Source organism: Corapipo altera, unplaced genomic scaffold (assembly GCF_003945725.1).
Source record: "Corapipo altera isolate COAL_440 unplaced genomic scaffold, ASM394572v1 23, whole genome shotgun sequence".
In the NCBI taxonomy this organism is placed as follows: Eukaryota; Metazoa; Chordata; class Aves; order Passeriformes; family Pipridae; genus Corapipo; species Corapipo altera.
Window position 1 is genome coordinate 19801855 of NW_020884878.1, and position 21835 is coordinate 19823689.

General features: G+C 49.5%; 1 protein-coding gene across 2 annotated transcripts; it reads left to right on the forward strand.

Annotated features, from left to right (window-relative positions):
- Positions 1-1246: 1246 nt before the first annotated feature.
- On the forward strand, positions 1247-6725 carry FOXA1 (forkhead box A1). Of its 2 annotated transcripts, none has more exons than XM_027638165.1 (2): positions 1247-1341; positions 4137-6725. In XM_027638165.1, the coding sequence occupies exon 2, from the start codon at positions 4164-4166 to the stop codon at positions 5397-5399; it is 1236 nt and encodes a 411-aa protein (XP_027493966.1). In that variant the 5' UTR covers positions 1247-1341; positions 4137-4163; the 3' UTR covers positions 5400-6725. The 2 variants fall into 2 exon arrangements, with proteins under 2 accessions (XP_027493966.1, XP_027493965.1); XM_027638164.1 differs by having other exon boundaries at positions 1274-1671.
- Positions 6726-21835: the final 15110 nt, after the last annotated feature.

Consider the following 21835-nt stretch of genomic DNA (forward strand, 5'->3'; position numbering starts at 1 on the left):
GTGTGTATGATACACAAGCCTTTTCCAAAATCCCAAGAAGTTGTTTTTGCCCTTTAAATTCCCATTGTCAGGAAAGTTGTTTGCGTTGGAGGGGGGTGTTGGGTTGCTGGTCGGAGGTTGTGGGTTTTTTGTTTTTGTGGTTTTGGTTTATGTTTTTCACTATCAGGCGATAAAAGTTCTAGTAGCTAGGTAGAAACAAACTCGCAAGGGATAGATAGAGAAACCCAAGAAAAGTCTGTGGTGTTGACATAGGCTCGAAGAGCCGGACAGGTCAGAAAATGTTTGATCCATCTGCAAAGACTGAGATATTCCCTCCATAATAATAAAAAGATTTGTCCAATGTCAATTTGTTTTATGGGTGTTTTTTACCTTTTACCAGTCTGTGCAGGTTCCTCCTCCCCTGTTCGTTGTGAGAAATCGGGTCAATAAGCAAGAAGTTGGTAATGAGATACCCGCTACTTATTATTGCTACTCCTGTCTGTCATGAGAGAAGGCTTCCAAATGAGCCTTCTGGGCTGGAGGCTTTCCACAGTAAAGATATAAAATGGTTCTAGTGACTCACCTGATGTTTGCCAAGTGGAGGTTAATATCAGTGGATCCGCATTCAAGCCTCTGTCCGTATTTATTGGGTGCCTGTAGTATTATGTCTCATCACGGTGACTCACATGGTTTCTAAACCTAAGGCACCAGAAAAGCAATATCATTATCACCATCTACATAGGACAGCACCCCGATTGAAGAACTAGTTCAGACCGGGTCGCGGGGGATGGGGGTGTCGGAGGGCTTTGGGGAAGAGCCCCTAGGGCGATGGGAACGTGAGGTGCCGCGATAGGGCCTGGGGATACCGGTGCGGTAACCAACTTTGATGTGAGGGGTGGGAGCGGGGGAGAGTCTGTGGACTGCAAGACTCGGGACTTTGGAGCACATCCCGAACATAAAGGAGCATCTACCGGACTTTAGTAAATATTGCCCCTAATCTCAGGGCTTTAAGGCTGGATGGCCTTTTGCGTTCTCTTCAAATATAGGGGGCTGCCCTTCCCTTATCTACTTCGTTTTATTTCCTCCGATCCCTCCTAGCATTTGTTCTGTTCACCTGAAAGAGTGGTCGTGTCCGTCTGTCCCCCGTCCCGTCCCGCGCCCCCTCCCCCCTCTCCCCCTCTCCCACCTCTATCTCTCCTTCTTTCCCCACAAGCTTAAACCAATTACGCCGCTTTGCAAATAAAGTGCCGCCCCGGGGGGAGTTGCAGGCGAGGGGGACTGCCTTGTTTGCAGGTGCATCTCCGGCTTTGTAGGTGCGAACGCCTTTGTGCGGCGGACAAATGGGGAGAGGAGGAGGAGGAGGTGGGTACTTTTGCGACGTAAGATCCACATCAGCTCAACTCCACTCACATCCCAGCCGGCACTTCCTCACTTTCTCAACTGTCTCGCCCCACACCGCTCCCTGCCTCCTTTTTGGCTGATTATAGAGGAGAATTCAGCACCCCCCGCCCCTCCTGAGAGCTGGCTTCCTGCTAGGTTGGGCTGTCGGGCTCTTTTCCTGCTGCCCGTCGTTCGCTTGCAAGAGGGCTGGATGGTTACACCGGGCAGGTTGGCTCCATAATGTTAGGGACTGTGAAAATGGAAGGGCATGAAACCAGCGACTGGAACAGCTACTACGCCGACACTCAGGAGGTGAGTAAATCCCGCAGTCTGGCTTCGCAGCTGCCCCTCTGCAGGGGGAAGGGGGGCCTGGAGGGGGGGGGCTAGAGGTCTGGGGGGCAGCAATCGGAGGAATCGGTTTGCAGTCCAGATCCTGCCAGCGCAAACGTGCTTCCCCCTCCCTCCGGCGCCGAAACTGGCCAGGCTTCCCTAAGGAAAACATTGCTTCCAGGAGCCCTAGAGGCGTCTGGAGGAGACTCGGGGTGGCTGCGAGCCCTCTGGGAGGGCCGGGGGGCAGGGGACAGCCCTTGATCTCATCTAAAAGGCGTAATCTCGGCTCGCGGCGCGCACAAAAGCGCCCGGTAAACTCTTGTCTTGGGGCAGAGGACTCGCCGCGCCGCCGGCCCCCGACTCCTTCCCGGCAGATGGCAGGGGGCAAGGGAGACGGTGGCCAGCGCGTCCCGGGAGGGGGCAACGCCTTCCCCGAGCTCCTCGGCGGGGCCGCCGGCCTCACTTCTCGCCGCCGCAGGGCCCTCACCTGTTAAAGCCAGGGGAAAGGAAAGGAGGGGGAAAAACAGCCGTTTGTCCGTACTTTGCGGACGGGTTGCTGCGGCGCGCGCTGCTGTGGCGGGCCGGCTGGCGGCGCTGCCGGGAGCCGGACCGGGAGCCGGACCGGGAGGGGGCCCGCACCCGGACCCGGGGGCCCGCACCCTAACTCACCACCCCGCACAAGGACCCGGCCCGGCCCGCGGCACCCCCGAGGCGCTTCCGCCCTCGCGCCTGTTTGGCAGCGCCGTGCACAAGGAGGAGGAGAAACAGCCCAAGCGCCCACAACTGCGGTGGAGGAGAGGGCCACGGCAGTGCCTGGAGCCTCCCGCCCGGCACGCCTCGGCCCTGCGGGGCCCGAGGTCCGCACTGTGTTGTCGCGGCTCTGCAACGGGGGTCCCGGGAGAAGCCAGCGCCCGGCAGCACGGCCAGCAGCACCACGGATTCCCGCCCGGGAAGGAGCTGTTTTGAGGAAGTGCAGCAGCAAGGCAGGCACCTGGGTGTGCGCACCCGGGCATTGCATCAGCATACCCGGACACACGGCTCCACAATCCCCACGTCTTGTCCCGCACCCGGAGCTGGCACACGCGCCCATAGGGCCACGCGGACACAGGCAGATACGTGTCACCCAGCTGGCATCTTCTTTAATAGAGGAAAGTCGGCTAAGGGCAGATAAGGATCATCCTAATTATGAGCCGTTTCCAGACTCATTTATCCTCGCCATACTCATTGTCCACAAACATAAAGTTAGGCGACCTTCGCTTTTGCTATTTTTTTCAATTTTAATCTTTTCTCCTTCCTTGCTATTTAATTGGAATCACTGCATGGATGCAGGGTGAAAAACCTAGCCGCGTTCTGCCATCTCAAATAATTAATGTGATCCTCTAAATTAAAAGCGCTTTTATAAGCTCGTGAAATTTGGGGGGATCAGAAATTAATTTTATACATTTAATCGTCGCTTAAACCTAATTTTCTCAGTCATATTAGCTGTAGTTCGAGGTAAACTGGGAGCGTCTTTCTCTCTCCTGTTAAATCGGATGCCGCACTGGACAGTACAATTTCAGGCTCTCCGGTTCTACCTTTTTTAAGAGTTGTTTTATGTAATAGGGTGATACAGTTTTTCCACGCCGTGGAATTGTAGCAAATCTCAGCAGGGAAAGTTTAGGCTTTTTGTACTTTGGGAAAGTTTGTGTGTATATTTGTTTGTTTGTTTCGGGTTTTTTTAACTTTAATTTAAATACTGTTTTGATAGAAAATGCAGACAAGGTAGAAGCTTCGCAGAGATAAAACGCACCAGCACAAGCTGATTGATTTTGGTGGAATTTTCTATTATTGTTTTGCGACAAGATATGATTGCATCGTGTATATTTCTTAGACTATGAATTTAAATCAGTGCAGGAAGGGAGAGACGCGTGAGATTTTTTTCAGAAAACGCGAGCAGTGTTTCTCCTTGGCGCAGACAGTGTACACCCGTCAATTTCAATACTCTGACGATTTTAAGTATTTAGCTAGCGAGACAGGACGCAAAAACAACAAAATGCAAGAATGCTCCGGGAGAACACCTCCTCCCGGGGCAGACTGAGCCCGCAGCCCGCCTCCGCGAGGATGCGGAGCGGTTCCGGGAAGACCATCGGTCCGTGTACCTTGCTGATCCTGGTGCAACCCGCGCAAGCCGCGACACGCCGGTAAACAAGGAGCGCGTCCGGACCGAGCACCCCCGCTCCGTGTCTATTTGTAAATATGTATCAATATGACTTAGACCTTTTCAAGGCGACTGCGGCCTTTCCATGAGGCTTTGGGGAAGCGCTTTCCCCGGTGTCGGGGGAGCGGCCCGCGTTTCCGCGGCAGGACATTTGCTCGGCTGGCTGGGCCAGGCGGGTGGATACGGCTCCGGTGGAGTCCTGCCACACCTCTCTCCCCCCTAACTCCCTCTCTTTGTCTCGCTGCCCTAGGCCTATTCCTCGGTGCCCGTGAGCAACATGAACTCGGGGCTGGGCTCCATGAACACCATGAACACCTACATGACCATGAACACCATGACGACGAGCGGCAACATGACCTCCAGCTCCTTCAACATGTCCTACGCCAACACGGGGCTGGGGGCTGGGCTGAGTCCCGGCGCCGTGGCCGGCATGCCGGCGGGCTCAACGGGGCCGGTGAACGGCATGCCGGCCAGTGTGGCTGCCATGGGCACGGCGCTGAGCCCCAGTGGTATTAACGCCATGTCTGCACAGCCGGCCCCCATGAATGGGCTGAGCCCCTATGGTGGCATGAACCCCTGCATGAGCCCCATGGCCTACACCCAGTCCAACCTTGGCAGGACACGGGATGCTAAGACCTTCAAGCGGAGCTACCCCCATGCCAAGCCACCCTACTCCTACATATCCCTCATCACCATGGCCATCCAACAAGCACCCAGCAAGATGCTGACGCTGAGTGAGATCTACCAGTGGATCATGGACCTTTTCCCCTACTACCGGCAAAACCAGCAGCGCTGGCAGAACAGTATCCGCCACTCGCTCTCTTTCAATGACTGTTTTGTCAAGGTGGCCCGCTCCCCTGACAAGCCTGGCAAGGGCTCCTACTGGACCCTGCATCCTGACTCCGGCAATATGTTTGAAAACGGTTGTTACCTCCGCCGGCAAAAGCGCTTCAAGTGTGAGAAGCCGGCAAACAGCAAAGCCCCTCAGGAGGGCAGGAAAGATCAGGCTGGGGCCTCCAGCTCAAGCTCCAACTCCCCCCTGCACAGAGGCCACAACAAACCTGCGCAGCTGGACACGACCACCTCCCTCTCCAGCTCCAACCCGTCCACCAGCCCCCAGTCTATGGACCACAGTGGATCAAGTGCAGAGCTAAAGACCTCAGCCTCAGCCGCCTCTTCCACCATCAGCTCCGTCCCCACCTTGGCCTCTGTCCCGCACCCCCCTCACTCCTTAGCACACGAACCCCAGCTCCACCTCAAGGGTGATCCCCACTATTCCTTCAACCACCCCTTTTCCATCAACAACCTAATGTCCTCCTCGGAGCAGCAGCACAAGCTGGACTTCAAAGCGTATGAGCAGGCACTGCAATATTCCTCCTATGGGGCCAGCATCCCCAGCGGGCTGCCCCTGGGCAGTGCCTCCATGGCAAGCCGGAGCAGCATCGAGCCCTCGGCCCTAGAGCCCTCCTACTACCAAGGTGTGTATTCCAGACCCGTGCTAAACACCTCCTAGCTCTGTACCCCCTGCTGCCGCTGGAGGCGAGATCCCTCTCCCCATCCTGGCTTCTCTCCCCACTTTCCCTGAGACAAACCAAGGTGTTTCAGCACGTTGCGTGCAAAGGACTGTTACTTTTTAATTGTCTCGCAACGCATTATGTGTTGTTATGATCCACCACGACCTCTTGCAAAGCCGCCCGTGTCCCGCTTGTACATACCCCCTCCGGCCCCTGCTGCCCAGCCCCTTTCCCCAGAGACACCACCTCCCCACTCCTAGACTATGCAGGGTGTTATTAAAAAGAAGAAAAAAAATGTTCAGCTTGTAAACTACTTGTTTGTGCTTTCTACCCCCTCGTCGCTCTCCCTTATGTGCTCTATAATCTCATGTAAGTTTACAGGTATGTGGCAATACTTTAACAATACGGAGATGAAGAAGCGAGTAGACTTTTTTTTTTAATTAAAAAGGCTTTGAAGGACAATACTGCTGTGAAGTAGCAAAACACTAAGAGAATCTCTAAGCAACAAGAGGACTATTTACTTTCTTGGATCACCCTTTTGATACTTGCAAAATAAACCTTCGGCTAGTACAACCCGCATACACCCAGATGCTGCGGGCCAGATCCTGCACTCCCGAGGGGACCAACTGGAGCTTTGGAGTGCAGGATGCGGCCCTTATTTTTAACCAAGTGTTACCTGTATTGGAATATAATACAAAGTTACAAGAGGTCACAGCCAGTTGGATTTTTTTTCTTTCCCATCTGTTACTGAAGATTCTCGTTCATCAGGATCTCTCATCAACATGTGGATGACATACTTATTTAATTTAAGTGTCTTCATTGTGTACCAGCTAGAACTGTGTATGTATAACCAGGTTATTTTCCCCCTTCCCCAGGAAACGGTGACTATTACACCGATGCAAGGAAAAGAGGACAGCTCTGTCTCTCCTTCTTTTTCCAACTTGTTTAATAATTCTTTTTTGTGGCCGTTTAATTATCGCCATCATTAGCTTGTTTCATCCAGTGTTATTGCACTTTCCACAGTTTTACACGGTGTTAGCATAGCCAGACGGGTTTTATTATTATTCCTGTTCGCTGTCTCAATGTTCTTAATTTATTGCATGGTTTATATTGTTTTCTTTCTTTACAGCTGGAAATTGCTTTAAATGACAGTAAAAAAAAAGAGAATTACACGTCAATTTAAGAAATTTTGTTAATTTTATAAATGTGATTGTAATTGAAAAAATATTTTGATTTAAAACGATAACTGAGAATTTAACGCGTGAAGTATGTTTTTGATCACTTGCAGTTAAGGACTTCAAATAAATCAAATGTTATCAATTAAATACTTCTGCTATCTTCTTTCAAAATTTCTGGGGCGGGTTACGGGGAACGGAGCCTTGTGCAAGAAAATCAAAACGTAGTTCTAAAGTGTGGATGTGAAGAGGAAGGATTTGTACGGCCAGGTCTGTGCAGAGGGAAGGCAGGGGACGTGCTGCGATGCCACAGGCCTGTGAGGCTGTGAGTGTAGTGGTGTCCCTTTTTTTTTATTATTTTTTTTTCTCCTAATTCACGATGCTGGGGTAGGTTGAGGAAGGGCAGAAAAAACCCGCTCGCGGAGATGTAACCTCCTGGGTTTTTTGCGGCCGGGGCGGCGGCAGCCAGACCCTGTGTTTCCCCACCCGACGGGACGACGCCCACCGGGAGCATCCCTAGAGTGGCTCCATGTCGCCCCGGGCCGCTAGAAAGGCCCAGCTCCTGCTTTCTAGTCCTCAGTGGAAACGACCCCTCGGAACTATACCAGCAGCCGCGCTGCCGAGCTCTGATCCGCAGCAAGAGGCTTTGTCGGAGAGGGGACTTTAAACGTGAACTGATTTTCCTGTGCCGAGCCCCGTTCGTGCACGGACGCCAGATAAAATAGCTGTAATTCTCGTAATTATCACATAATTGCCCCCTGACAGCTTAGGGACAGCGGCGACAAACCAAATCTGAGTGTCGATTTAGAAAGGCAAACCAGCGTCCCAGATATCTCACAACATTCCTCCAGCACTACTATCCAGAGAAAAACGAGAGAAAAAAAAGTGTTGTGAGAGCCTCTCGGCTTTGCAAGGGTGGCCAGATCAGCGGTGATCCTCAGAGGACATGCACGCAAGGCGCCCACGGCAGCACGGAGCTGTCTCCCGCGCTGTACTGTGCGGGTGCGCTTGGTCGGGAGGGCATTTACCGCAGATCCCACCCGGTTGCCGCATGCGGGCCCTGCAGCGGGCGGGGGTTGTGCCCGCGACACCGGGTTCGGTCGGCTACCCCATGACCAGGCGGTGTGGCCCCTTCGCCTCTGAATGTTCCGAATTGGCAAACACCAACAGATTCCTCGCAGCCAGGGGCAGCTCGGGGCTGCTCGACACCAAGTCTGGGCAGGCGGATCCTATTTGAAGTCCCGCTTCTTCTGCCAAAAGGAGCTTCGTGAGAATCGAGACAGGGTGAAGCCCGCTTTCAGCAGGACTTCACTTGTCTCCCACGGAGTAGTCTATAGAGAATACGCCTTTGCAGAGTGGAGACATTGATTTAATGCCTTGGGCTTGTACACGGAAAATATCAATCGACCGACAGCGATAAGGCAGCAAGTTTCACATATCAGCTGAGGAGCACAGACCGTGTGTAATGGAAATATTCGGGGCGTTGTTAATAAAAGCATTTAAGCGAACCGACGCAGTTCCAAACCTCTCGTAGATAAGGAGAGGAGCCTGTCACGGATGCAGCGTGTGCCCTTTCTCCACTTGCCATCAAGATTGTATTCCTCCCCTTTTTTCTCGTAGGCAAACGGTGTCTGCGGTGGGCAATGAGCCACTGACAAGACAGGGCTCATGTTAAAAACGCGGGTCCCTGGCGCAAAGCACGCAGATTTCTGCGATCAGTTTAAGACTCGGAAATCAGCAGTGGGGAGAAGAGTGCCCTGTTTTCCGTCCTGCTCCTAGCTGCCCTGGTGTTGCTTTAATCATGTGCTCAAGAAACCCCCAGCCACAGTGCAAAAATAAACTAAAAGTGGGCTACAGAGGAAGAGGGTGCATCTCCCCGCCCCGCAATGTGTAGAAGAGCTTACGAGCATCTCCCTTCAGCCGGACCGCTCGCCCCGTCCGAGGAGGGAAGAAGCTGATGGGTGCAGGGCTTCTGCCCGTGTCGGAGGTAGTATCTCTGCCCCGCGTCCGGGACAGAGGCAAAGCAGGGGCCCGCCAGGCTGCAGGTTCCAGGCTCCGGCCACCACCACAATTTATAGGAGAACTTCGCCTTTTCCTATTCGGCAATTATCTCCGACCGGACATATGCGAGAGAGAGAAAACGGCTCATTTAGCGTCGTTAAATACACGCGGGGAGTAAATCAGGGCGGCGGAAGATCCCTGTAAAGATTTACATGGAGTTTGGGCGGTGAGGAGACCCCCAGCCCGGGGTGAGGGGGGGATATTGGGCGCGCCGGCCGGGTAGGGGCCCTCGAGGTTACAAGGCGGGTGCCGCCGCGACTCCGCGGGGCTGGGCAGGGGCAGCCCCGGCAGCCAGGACCGAGGGGACGCGATGGGTTCCCCGGTGCAGCGGAGCCTCCTCTGCTGCGGGGTCCGCCAGTCTTGTGTCCTCCGGCAAGAGGGGCAGGACGGGGCCCTCGCCCGTGGCAACTCGTCGGAACACCTGCGAGCAGCACCTCCCCTTCGCAGAAGGGAAGGGTCGATGGAATAAAAGCAACTTCAGCCGTCCAAGTCAAGGGGGAGAAATAAAATCACAAATAATTCCTGGGTTGTTTTCTGAGTGCAACTGAACAGCACTGCACATCTACATCGTCTACATCGGCAAATAGTCGGAGGATGTATTTTATTTGGACAGAATTAATTTGAAATTTTCGGGACTGAAAGATGAGGAAATAAATTGCAGAACAATTTTTCATTTGAAGCGTATAAGTGCCGATAAAATATAAGTAAATCGTAAAAAAACGGCGCGAGAAAACTATTCAGACATTGGCATAGCTTCAAAAATTGTTTTGAAATGTGTTGAGTAGGTATTGAAATTGGTTCATCAGTATAAAACCGAAATAAATTAATTCCTTTGCTGTAACGTCAACTAGCCATTAGAAGAGTAATTGACTCGATTTTAATTTTATAGCGATATTGTAGATAAAACGCTTATTGCGATAACGATACACCTTGTATCGTTTCTTTTCTGTTATGATAAAACGGAATCTAGGCATCTATGTATGAACGTATGTGTTTAATCACTCTGAAAAGAATATTTTTAAAACAGAGACTTCATAAGTAAATAAATAAATAATTTTCGTGTGCATTTTCGTGGTACATTTAGTTCGCGAATAAGCAAATTATCCTCATATAAAAACGAGATATAAAGTTCTCTCGGGAGGTTTATAGATGCATGTATTGTATATATTAACATAGATGTAATTAATATGTATTTGTTTCCAGGGGAGACAAGTGAAAATATACATAATACACAATGACCAGGCGAAAATCACACCACAATAGTTCACAGAGTGACCGGAGTACGGAATGTACACGTAAGTCCTTGCAAAACTCCCACGCTGCAATAGTGTTTAGGAAATGTAGGAGAATGGTTAATAGCTAAAATCAAAATGCAATTAGTTTGATTATTTACATGTCAAGGGAGGTACTACAAAATGGCTCTTTTTTTCTCTTATTGCGAACCCAGTCTTCTGAGCTACTAGCAAAGACAGAGTAATAATTAAAAAAAAATTAATTTGCACATTTTCTGTGCATTGCAGTGTCGAAAGGTCTTTTTTAACCAGTGAAAATAACTAGGGGAAGAGAAGAGTGGAAAACGGGAGTCGATAAGAAGAAAACCTGCCTTTGTTCTCTCTGGTTATTTTCTAATAATTATTCTGCCCATGGTGACAAAGTAGCAGTTAAGGATAGATTAGTGTAAATAACCTCGCATTTCACTTGCAAACCGCACAAATTTCTGGCCCAAGCCGTGCCACGGTGTTTGTTTCTCCCCTTCACCTCAAACAGAAACTCATTGAGATTTCAGATCTTTGAACTTTGGACAGATCAAACTGCCGGCGCTCACCTTTGTCTCAAGTAATTAGGATTTAAAGGATATGTAGGCTCATTGCAGAATCCATTTGCCTCTACGAGGGGAAAAAATTGCAATCTCCTCTCTTTCCCCCATCCCAAAACTCCTACATTTAGTTGAATTAATCGAAAGGATCATTTCCCAGAATGGCGCCTCTGCTGTGGGAGCATTGCTTGAGTGGGTTTTGCCCAGCCGGTTTACTATAGGGGAAGTTCGTCCTTGTTTTGGTATTACTGTTGTACTGTTGGTAATCTAATTTTTCTCATGAAATGTTCATACACCTGTTCGTTATTCCCAAGGGTAAACTACCGCCAGGCAGATTATTATTATTATTATTATTATTATTATTATTATTATTATTATTATTACTACTACTATTACTATTATCCCAACCAGCAGGCGGAACATGCTCTGAACTTGAGCACTGTCGTGTCCCCGTTGGCCTGCCCGCGCCCCGGAGGTCCCCCTGCAGCGGGAGAAACTCTGAAGCGGCGCGGAGGCGACACGAAAGCGGGCGGGTCCGGGCCCCCGCGGGTGCGGGGTGCGGCTGCAGCTGCCCTCCCTGCCCGTCTGGGTGTCCAACCCTGCCCTGGTAGCCCGAGCCTTCTCCAGCGGACGGCGTTACTCTCCTGTGGTCCAACCCAGCTCTGGGTTTAGGACCCCCGTCCTTTGCCTTCACTGGGTCCCCGGAGGGAATGGGGGGGGGGGGTGCGGGGGGAAGGTGCGGAGGGCGGTGGTCCCCAGGTGGCTGCATTTCTGCTTCCGAAATCGGTCCATTCACACACCGCTTGGCAGTGAAAGAGTGCCAAGTCCGCCGTCGTCCGGGGGAAAAGCCACCGCCATCATCTGGAGCGAGGTCATCCCCTTCACGGACTGATCGCCCCTTGGCCACGAGCAGTTAGGCGTAGGTGCCTGGTGCCCACGGGGCTGGCACTCGTTTCGGGGGAGGTCCGGGAGCTGTCACACGCCTCTGAGAGTGGGACCTACGTGATTCCATCCCCCGTCAGGCTATCAGGGCACGGAGGTGCAGGCGCGCTCCCTGGGCCCTGCCGACCCGCAGTGGATTCTCACTTCGCTCCGAGCCAGCCCGGGCGCCGAGGCGCAGGGCCACCCGCCCCGCGAGCGGGATCTGGCCCTCTCGCAGCAACCACGTCTACAGCAAACACCCCCTTTGTACCCGATACCCCTAAGCGCTCCCTAATGAATCATCTACATTTGCCATCTACTGCGCAGTAGCCGAAATGTGTTTCCCCCTTTATTCCTTCTATTCCCCCAGCCTGCTCGGCGGGTTGCTAACATACATTTCCTCCGCTTATGACAGACAGAAAATGTAAACATGCTGGTAACTAGGAGGTGGGCCTCATTCTGCAAACTGGGATCTCTCCATAGTGACTCTCAGTAATGACCTCTTTAGCATAATAAAGCCCGGGGGGCGGGGAATCTTTGAACTCCGGGGCAGGAGATTGGAATAAGAGCATGTCTGAACTTATTCAAATGTATGTAAGAAGTTTTCTAGTTCTAGAAAGGTTATCTGATGTGAACAACAGACGTTTTTCCTCTTCTTGTTTTTCCTTGCCTGGTTGCTTTATCTAAGGAAGTAATTCAAAACTTCGGGTATGTCATTAACTTATATGAAATAGAAAGAGAACAAAAACCAAGCAAACGAAAAAAGAACCGCTATAAAAGTCCCGACCCCACATTTAGTCGGGAACTCCCTCAACCTAATAATAGAAAAAGACTCCTGTTTAGAAAGAGGGGATGCCCTCTCCTCCAAACACACAGCAGCAGACCTAACATCATGCCCTGGCCAGCAGGAGCCCTGGCAGAACAAAACGGCGAGAGGAGGTGACCCCTCACATTGCCACTCGCCCACCAGGGTCCTCCTGTCCCCACTCGGGAGAGCCCTGGGCCGGTGCCCGTCGCTTGGTCCCGTGGACACAAGAGCAAACCAAGAGCCAGGGAGCATCTCCTTGGGTCTCCATTAAAAATACTCCCGTCTGAGTATCGCTGTCAAGAGGACGGGGGAAAAAACAGAGTCACTGTCCAGTGCCGAGCAGAGCTCTCCCTACCACCCACCCCCCCGGGCAATTGTTCCCTTGAGCCTCCATTAATGCAGGACATATGTTATCCACAGGCACTAGGCAGCGGGAAGACTTCGCCATCTAACTTGTTGCTCAACTTACGAGGCGGTTCTCATCTTCTCATCAAAAGCCGCCGGTCTTTCTTCAGCCGTATGGACAAAAATGTGAACAACAATGCCCGCCTCCTTTCACTTCAAAAGCTGCCAGCGCAGAGACTACCCAGAGAATTTTCTCTCTGCCTTTCATTCCCTGTTTGAAAAAAGGCACTACAGGGCCAAGGCGCTCCTAATACTCTTTGATGGGGATTGAATTCATTATCTCCAATAACACAATTGTGCTTGGCCAACGAAAAGAGCAAAGTAATACTCATCTAGAATTAGAGAGAGGGGCTCAGAAGAAAGGGAACGGGAGGGTGGGAGGGGGGCATTTCAAAGGAAAGGGGGGGGGGAGTGTAATGAGAAAACACCTATATCGAAAATCGGCTTGGAAGGAGGGGGTCCCCAGAAGTTTAAATTGCAGAAGTGTATTAAGTGGCGGATTGTACGGCTCCAGGCATGTTGGTGGTCTGACTGCGCATTCCCATTCCGCTGGCCGAGCCGGCACCGGTGGGCTTGGAGGTTCTTTCCATTTTCCTCCCCGGACGACCCCGCTCCGCTACCTGCCACTGTGCACCCCGACGTCCCCCCCGTGTCAGCTGGGGCGCAGGAAGGTGCCGCTATCTTGGACTTTGCCTGGGTGTAGCGAGCGCAGTGCTCGTGGTCCCTCACTGCTCGCGTTGACTTGCAGAGACCCAGCGGCGGCGGGAGCAGCCCCAAGCACAGAGCAGCCAAGCAGGCAAACAGTCCTCTCACTCGGCGCACCCTCCCCCCCCCCCTCCAGGGACCGCAGGGACACCCAGAAGTCTGTCCTATTAGGGATCGGTGTGGTGGCTCTCAGCACCATCACACCCTGACACCGGGCAGGCAACAAATCGAGGGCTACCTCCTGAGGGGGCGATGGGCACAGTCCGGGTTACTGCGGGCTCAGCGGTGGAGGGCAAGAGACGGAGGAATGAATGAATGACGGAGAGAATGAATGAGTGAATGAATGAACGAATGGAGTGAATGAATGAATAACACATACACAAATAAATAAATAATACAGTACAAAAATCAACCGATTGGAAAACCGCTGTGTTAATATGAGAGATTAAAATATTTGCCTGTTTGGCTTCCAGCATAAATGTTTTCTATTGGTGTTATATAAACAAGCTAATTTTCAAAGCCAAGCAAAATACAGCGATGAGAGGCTAAAGGCATTGCCTTTATAGGGTGGCTATGGGGCCCTGCACGGGTGCATTACACGCGTGTCAGCGGGCACGAGGAGCGGTGGTGAGATGGGCTAGAGGTGCAAACCTCCGTGTCTGCGCACCAGCACGTAGACAACTATCCCACCACAGAACCCGCTTGTGTTTTCAAATTTCCCAGCACCCACTGCAGGTGCCCCATGAGAGCTTACACAGGTGCAGAAGTGGGAGACATCAGGATCCCCAGAGATGCTTTTCCGAGGCAATGCCCCATAGGCGTTGGCAATCATATGGAAGGGGCCCAATAATGTGCATCCATCACCCCGGAACTTCCTGCCTGCCCTGGGGGGTCAGGAGAACATTCCACTTCCCAAAAATCAAATTGTACTCTGGGAAACAGGAGTTCTCCCACCTCACCCTAAAAGGGGAGCCTGGAACTCTAAACTGTCCAGCCGAGGGTTTCTCTCTGGCAGCAAGAAATCTCATCACCTTCCTTGGGAGGTTTGCCCCGGCAAGGGACACATTGGCCGAAGGTGAAGACAGGAGGAGAGAGATGACCTCTTCCAGTCCCCGTGGGGTTTCATCATGTGCAATAACGCTGACCCTGTCACCTTTCCTCTTACAAGACAAAGCTGACCTTGACAGGACTCATTTCAGTGGATCCACACTCATCCTTTTAAACACTCCCTGGGCAGGGGGTAGATTTTTTCTTTTTTCTTTTCCTAATGAGTGTGACTGAGATTACATGGACCTCAGCAGAGTCCGAGGTTCAAGGATTTCTGGATATTTCCCACTTTGTAAAGTGCCGTAGGGGTTTATTTTTATTTGAGGGGAGGGTGCTTCTTCTATGTTTAAGAAATTTTAGGAAATCTAGAATAAGGTGTTCCCAGGGAAAGCAGTATCAAAATACTTCTGTCTTCTGCAGAAAGAGGACCCAGACCTCACAATGTTTCTGCTGGGGTCTATTTAGACCAAGCATACATGTTAACTGGCTAACTAAGCATTTTACTATTTGTAATTTACCTCCCTGCGCATAATGATTTCTCCAAAGTGTACATTAAATGACCACATAGTTCATGTCCAAGAATTACTCTTTACAAGTCATCTTACCTTAATGATGAATGCGCCGTTTATACTTTTACACAATAGACTTTAATTGTAACAAGGCAGTCCTTTGGTCTATGAGAAATGATTTGTTTTGTGTCATAGCACAAACAGAGGATTAGGAGTTCAGGTAAGGAATAAGCAGCAGCAACAACTTAATTCCTAGGCAACAAATATCCTGCTTTCATGCCAGATATCTTTCTAGTAAAAAGGAGGACACAGCACCATCTCCATCTCACTGAACCAGTCAGACATTAGTTAGCCTGCATTTCTTTCTGTTTTAAATCTGTCCAGGGTTTCCTGCCCTTCATCCCTTCCAGAGTCAAAAGTTGTATGTAATGCTATGCAGTGCTAAGTAAAAATAAACACAAGAGATTCACCAAATTAAACAGAATTCCATTTTTTTTTAATCTGGATTTAGCAGGCAGAGGTCAAAGGCAGCTCTCTAAATCTAATTTTTAGCGTTCCGTATTTCCAGAGAGACTGGTACAAAGGTTATTGGACTTTAAAGCATCACTTTCATTTAGAACAATAGCTGATTCCTCCCCCCCACCCCCCCCCCAATCATCAGTATATCCCAAATTCAGGCAGAAATTGTAGAAACCAGAAAGGTCTAGAACAAAGACCCTCTTTCTTTTCCAGTGGCTGGGCACTGGTAGAGTACAGTGGTGGCCCAGCCCTCACCCCTCACCTCTGTGGGGTGGTGGATGGCTGGAGGACACACACCTGAGTTTTCTTGGGTGTTTCAGCAGAGACAACAATCTGTGTACACACAGTGGGCAAAGCCTCTCAGAACATTTCCATCTTTGAAAATGAACCCAGCAACAAATGGATCTTGAGCTTCAGCCCAGCTGCTTCTGCCTGTCACAAAACTGGACATCATCAGTGACAGGTGAAATGAAGTGCATCCTGTGGGCTCCCACCACCCCTCTCAAGTGTGGGGCACTATGGAGAGAGCTGTGGGCAACCTTAGCTTGGCTCCTTTATACTCAGTGTCCCTGCTTATCCCTTTGCCTTTCTAGGCTGCCAGTGACCTTTGACAACAGGAAAGGTGGGAATGACTTGCTCAGACCATTTTCTCCTCAAAAATTCAATACAGGTTCATGCAAAAGTCTTTCATGTGCCTATACGAATGCAAGCCACTAGGTCAAACTCACTCAAGATACAGGATGGACAGTTGAAACCATCAAGAGATACATAGCAATGCCCTGCTGAATGAATGCAATCTTCAAATGCTTCTTCTTTCCTTGATACAATCTTTAAGAATAAAGCCTTCTAAGATCACTCTCCTAATGCCAATAAGCAAGGTAAAGAGGTGTCTAAGGATGTTGAAGGATAGCTGGGTGGACTCTGGGCTGCAGATTGTTTCTTCTCTTCCATTATCAGCAGTACAGATTAGTGGATTTCCTTCTGTTGCTTCTAGTATCTGGGAGAGATCGACCTACTGATGAGTTTCTTCCCCACTGGGACAAAGTCTCACACACAAACACACATATACATACAAGCACAAACACACAGAGGCAACTGGGCTCAAAGCATCCCAAGGGGGGGGGCGCTGCACTGAGAGGTCAACTGCCTAATGCAGGCCCATGAGGAGACAACTGCGTGGGCTTCTGCAGTGTTCAAGTCAAATGAAGTCTGGAAACACCTTGGTGGCAGAAGCAAGAGGCCTTCAGAGGTACTTCCGATCTTTGGTTATCAACCTGTTAACAGGGACTGTTGTTTTGCTCTGTTACAGAGCATGTTATAATCTATGGGTTACTGGCATGTAATAAGCAAGACATAATTAAATGCCAGCCATTCTAAGTACCTCTAAGAGGCAATACAGAATTTTATAGGATGGAACTTCAAGGGACACTCAATATTTTTAAGCAGCAGTTTGGGTTTTTAAAGATTGGAAAAAATGTGTTTCCAGACTCCTCTTGATCTTACGAAAATATGTTTCTTTCACTAAAAATAAAGGAATGATATGGTGTTTTCCACATATTATCTGATAACAGGGTTATTTGTAGAGTACTTTTCAACTTCTTGGCAAATACATATTCATCTGAGAAGTTAGAATATTTCAGTCTACTGTACTGGCTTAAAGGTTTACCAATTCCTTCAAATTTCTGGTACTATGCAAGATTTTAATATGTATTAATATGTTTTCTAAGTAATAAGTGTGTTCTAATTGTATATATTGCGTTCATTCTCGAAATACTAGAATAGAATAAAAGCTATGGTATGCATTAGTCAGAAAAGACATTAATGGAAAGAAGTCATTCATTTTCAAATTTTTATTTTCAGAAGGAGAAAGGTCACTGTACTTAACCAGGTGAATTGCTGGTGACAGGGCAATATAAGAGCAAATAATCAAAATATATGTATTTTGGATGGAATAATTCTTAGCAGTCAGATCTTCTGGACTGCAACAAATACACTGCAAGTGTCGATGAGGTCTTGGAGTATGACAGTACTGTTCTCATGACAGTAACCTTAGTAAGAAAAAAAAATTAAGAGAAAATATTAAAAAAAAGGAAAAAATATTTTTCTCAATATTCCCCTGCAAGTATCAATAACGCCTTTCAATATTGAGCTGCAAACCACAGCTAAACCCCTAGGAAAATAGTCAATATACAGACACACGAAGACACAGAAGTCTTTAATTTACCTAAGACACAAGCTGGAGCTCTCCTCAGCTGCAAGGACCTGTGCTCTATAGGCTTTGCGGTTTGGCACATGCGACAGCCTGAGCCAGTATGAGGCAGTGGGACACTTAGAAAATTAAAGATATATGGGAAGGGGGGAAGAAAAAAAAAAAGAAAAAAGTTTTTCCAATACAACACTGTTCTAAGTACAAACTTATTGCTCGGCTTACTAAACACAGGAGCGCCTCGAAATGCTCAGAGGAGGAATTAAAGCTGGGGCGAACGAAAGACTTTTGCCATCACGGCGGGTACCAGGCTGCGTTACCCGGCGCCCTCCCCTCCGCACCTCGCCGGTGCCCGAGCGGCTGGTGGGGCTGCGCCTCCGCCCCGAAGCGGGGGGCGGTCCCCCTGGCGGGCTACGGGGAGGCTCCTGCGTCCCGGGCGGTCGGTGCCGCAGCTGCAGAGCGCTGGGCGGGGGTATCCAAGCGCCTCAGCAGCGCGCGGGGATTTCCTGGTCCGCGCCCGCAGGCACGCACGGCCCCGAGCGTGTGGGCTCCCGATGAGCCGAGGATTATCGGCCCCGGGGCGCGGAGGCTGCTGCCGGGACTGCGGGCAAGGCGAGCGGGCGAGCCGAGGAGCCTCCCTTGGCACGGTGCGGCCGCTCCCCTCCAGCCCGCCCGCTGTACAGCGTTGGGGGTCGCACAGAGTTGTCAGCCCGTGACTGTGTGGAAGGCCCCACGCACACACACGTCCAGCTCCTACAAGCAGGGGCTGAGTGCCCACCGCCCCGCCAGACCCGGCTGCTGAGCCAGCTCCGGCCCAGCGCCGCAGGCCGCGCCCGCCCAGGGAGTCCTCGCAGGGCGGGCAGCGGCCGGAGCGCGTCCGCACGTCGAGGGATTTCCTCTTCCTCCTCCTGCTCCTATTCCCGCTACCGGTCGAGACCAGGAGCGAGCTGGGGCGGCGGTCCCCGGGGCGCGGAGCCGTCGCCCCCGCGGGGCGCAGCGGCCGCCACTCCCCCGTGGAATCACTTGCGCTTCCAGCCACCGCAGAGGCACTGGGGCTGCAGTTCCCTGGCGGGTGGATATCTACTAAAACTGCTTACCTGCCTGGAAGGTTATCTAATTTTTTTTAGCTACTGTGATCTGTTTTGGTTTTTTCTAATGGAAGGTCTCCCCCAGCCCCCCTAACTTAAGTCGGCCTTAAAAATAAGCCAATGGCCCCTGCGATAACCATGAAATCAAGCCACTTCCATGTCAGTGGGTTTGCAGTGTGTGTGAAAATGCCAGCCCAGTCGAGGGTGGATATGAAATCTGATCTTGCTTTGGGTTCAGCCGAAAGAAATGATTCATGGTTGACTGTGTCTTCTTGATATTTCTTATTTTGATTTTTCCTGCTTCCTCCCTCCTGTCTCTCGGTGCACACTCTTTCCAAAGGGTCCTTCAAACACTAGAGGATTGCAATAACAGTGCCATATGCAGTATTTCCTTGAAGGGTTTTATTACTACGTTATCTAGAACAAAAACAAAAGGCATTTTGCAAAACACCTTTTTTAAAGGGAAGCAGTCGGCAGTCGTTAAAAGAAGGGAGGTTACATGGCAAGCCACTGGTGCATTTAATAGTACCTTCTCTTTCCTTCTGAGCCGCACAGTATTTGGTCTTTATTTCAAGCAGTTGTTGTGAATGCTTTATTCTCGCCTTCAGTTTTAAGGAATTTGCTCCCCAGATGATGGACACTTATTTTGCTAGCAGGGGTGACACCACATCTGCCAGGTGTCTGCCACATCTGCAAGCAGATGAAGGGAGGCTGCATATAGCAAAAAGGGCTGTGGGTATGAGGAAGTCGGGCTCACACAAGACCCTGGAGAACCAGGGAGATGGCCTGTGACTGTAGAGCATGAGAGAAGGAGGGATGGCAATAACAAGCAATGAGGGCTTGAAAGAAAGATTGAGGACATGGAAAGAAAGGATATAAAGCAGACAGTAAGTGGGGGAAGGTGGACCACGTGGTTACAAGTCAGGAGAAACAGAGGGATGATGGGAAAGGGAGATGACTGCAGGGAGCAGATGGCTGATAGGGGCTAGGGGACAGCATATAGGTGGACCACACCTGGAGCAGCTGTCTCCCTTTCTAGGGCATAAAAAGTAATAGGAAAGCAATCTACTGGCTGTTCTCTTCCAGTGCACACAACAGGAGACATACAATGGAAGTCTGCCTCTGAACAGCAAACAAGGAAGCTTGCTTTTTTATGTGTGTTTAAGGTTGAATTTTGACCCTGAGCTGACGTCATGCAAATCAAGGGTTGGCTGCTTCCCTCTAACAGGAAATAGAAGTCCAAGGAGCCAGGTTAAAATGAAAAGGTACTTATGCCGAAATATCCCCCGGTTTGGGGTATAGGGAGAGGCTGATGCAGGGGTTTCAGAATCCAGTCACCTTTGCCAGGGGTCAGAAATAGCCACAGATGTTTATTTGCCATACACACTAGGCCCTTCATAAACCTGTGTAAGGAAAGTCCCTGCTACTGCACTGTGCAGTCTAAGGATTTGCAGGATGGAATTACTAGGTATTTCTTGGTATTATAATGTCACAGTGTTTCCAGGTTGGTTTCAAAGCATGTAAGAGCATGTGGAGTGCACTACTGCAAAAGTTACAAAGCTATAGGCAATAGAGACTCAGGTTAGATAAGGGGCTGGCTGGGTGGAGCTGGTGAACAATGCACGAAAGTTCTTTTCTTTCACTGATCTTGGTTCAAATTAAGGTTAAATTCCAAGGGGAGTGTATTTTTTTTTCTTTCTCAACCTCACTCTCTCTCTCTTCAGGAAGAGGTTTTAAAGGGCACCATTTTCAGTTAAAAAAAAAAAATCACAAAGAAAGATACATGTTAATACAAATGTAGCATTCCACAGAGGGGAGCCAAGAGCTGCGGGTGTCGCACCCACAGCTTTTATTCAGCCAAAGCGAGTTCAGCAGTTTCAGCACCTGGCAGGAGCAGGATTGATCCTGCTGTCAAGAAATAGTTATAGGAAAAGCAAGACTGCATACATGCCACAGAATCTACAGAGAAAAAATACTGATATACAGGAGTGGGGAAAGAGATTATGGAAATAATACATAGAATTCAAGTAATTTTTACTAAAATGACACACTTCTGAATTTGTGTGGCTTAGAAATCATTACCTTTACCCTTGTAAAAAAGGTATATTGAAATCTAGTCTGTGCAAGTATAGAACAGAAGGAAATAGAATATGAATTTTGCTATTAAATCTACAAAGTTGGTGCTGTAACTACAGGAAAATCCGATAAGGCTTCCATCTAACTACTCTTTGACCTGCTTTTGTGGGGTGGAGAAGTAAAAACAAAAACTAAAGTTGTATCAACTTCTTCACAAAGCAAGCTCCATAGGATCTGTTTTGCAATCTGTCATTACTTTTCTGTTTTAGAGCCAATGTTCCAGGGCACTGTAAGAAAGTGCAAAAGATTCAGTGTCCTTCCAACATTTGAAAGCAGAAATGTGGTCTCTACTGTGATAAGAACTCCCTAAAGTGCACAGGCAAAGGTGGCACACATTTAGTGCTGGTTTTTCTTTGGTATGACAAGAGCTCTTGAAAATCAAAGGGGAAATCTGTGGCCTTGATCCCATTAGATAGTACAAGTTTGCTATAGGGACGTTCTTGCCTTTCAAAGGAGTCCACAAGACCTCTGCCCACAGACTGCTCTCTAACTAAAGGGATGCAGCCAGCTCTGCCATGCTAGGGCCATTTGTCATCTCTGTGACTGCTTTTGTCTTTTAAGATATATGAGGCATCAAAATATATTATATGTCAGCACAAACTACCACTTCCCTTAAGACCTATGTGCCACATACTACAGAAGCACAAAATACAGCCTTTGTTTCCTGAGATCTGTCTCTTTTTCCCCACAAAAATAAAATATTTTTATCTATGCGCACAATGCGTGTTCTTAATACTGACCCTCAGTGGTGCCTCATTACTGTAAGAAGGTTGCAGAATGTATTTAAGAATGATTGTTGATGTGTCTTATAGTCCAAGGTAGCAGGGCTAGGTGTATTTCAAGCAGAGTGTTAACATTCACAGGAATACTTCAGCCAAAAACTAATTCTACTCCATGCCAATCCACCTAAACAACATTTCTTTTAAGTGTTGCAGAGCACAAAGCATTTCTTAGTCAAACAGTAGTAACTTAGAGTCCATCAGTGCCATAGTTGATGATCAAATGCAGCCATTACTGATGGACCTGAAAACTAAGCTAC

Coding starts and splice junctions, on each gene's coding strand:
- FOXA1 (XM_027638164.1), top strand. CDS start 1,600: ATGTTAGGGACTGTGAAAATGGAAGGGCATGAAACCAGCGACTGGAAC. Junction 1,672..4,136: donor ACTACGCCGACACTCAGGAG/GTGAGTAAATCC, acceptor TCGCTGCCCTAG/GCCTATTCCTCGGTGCCCGT.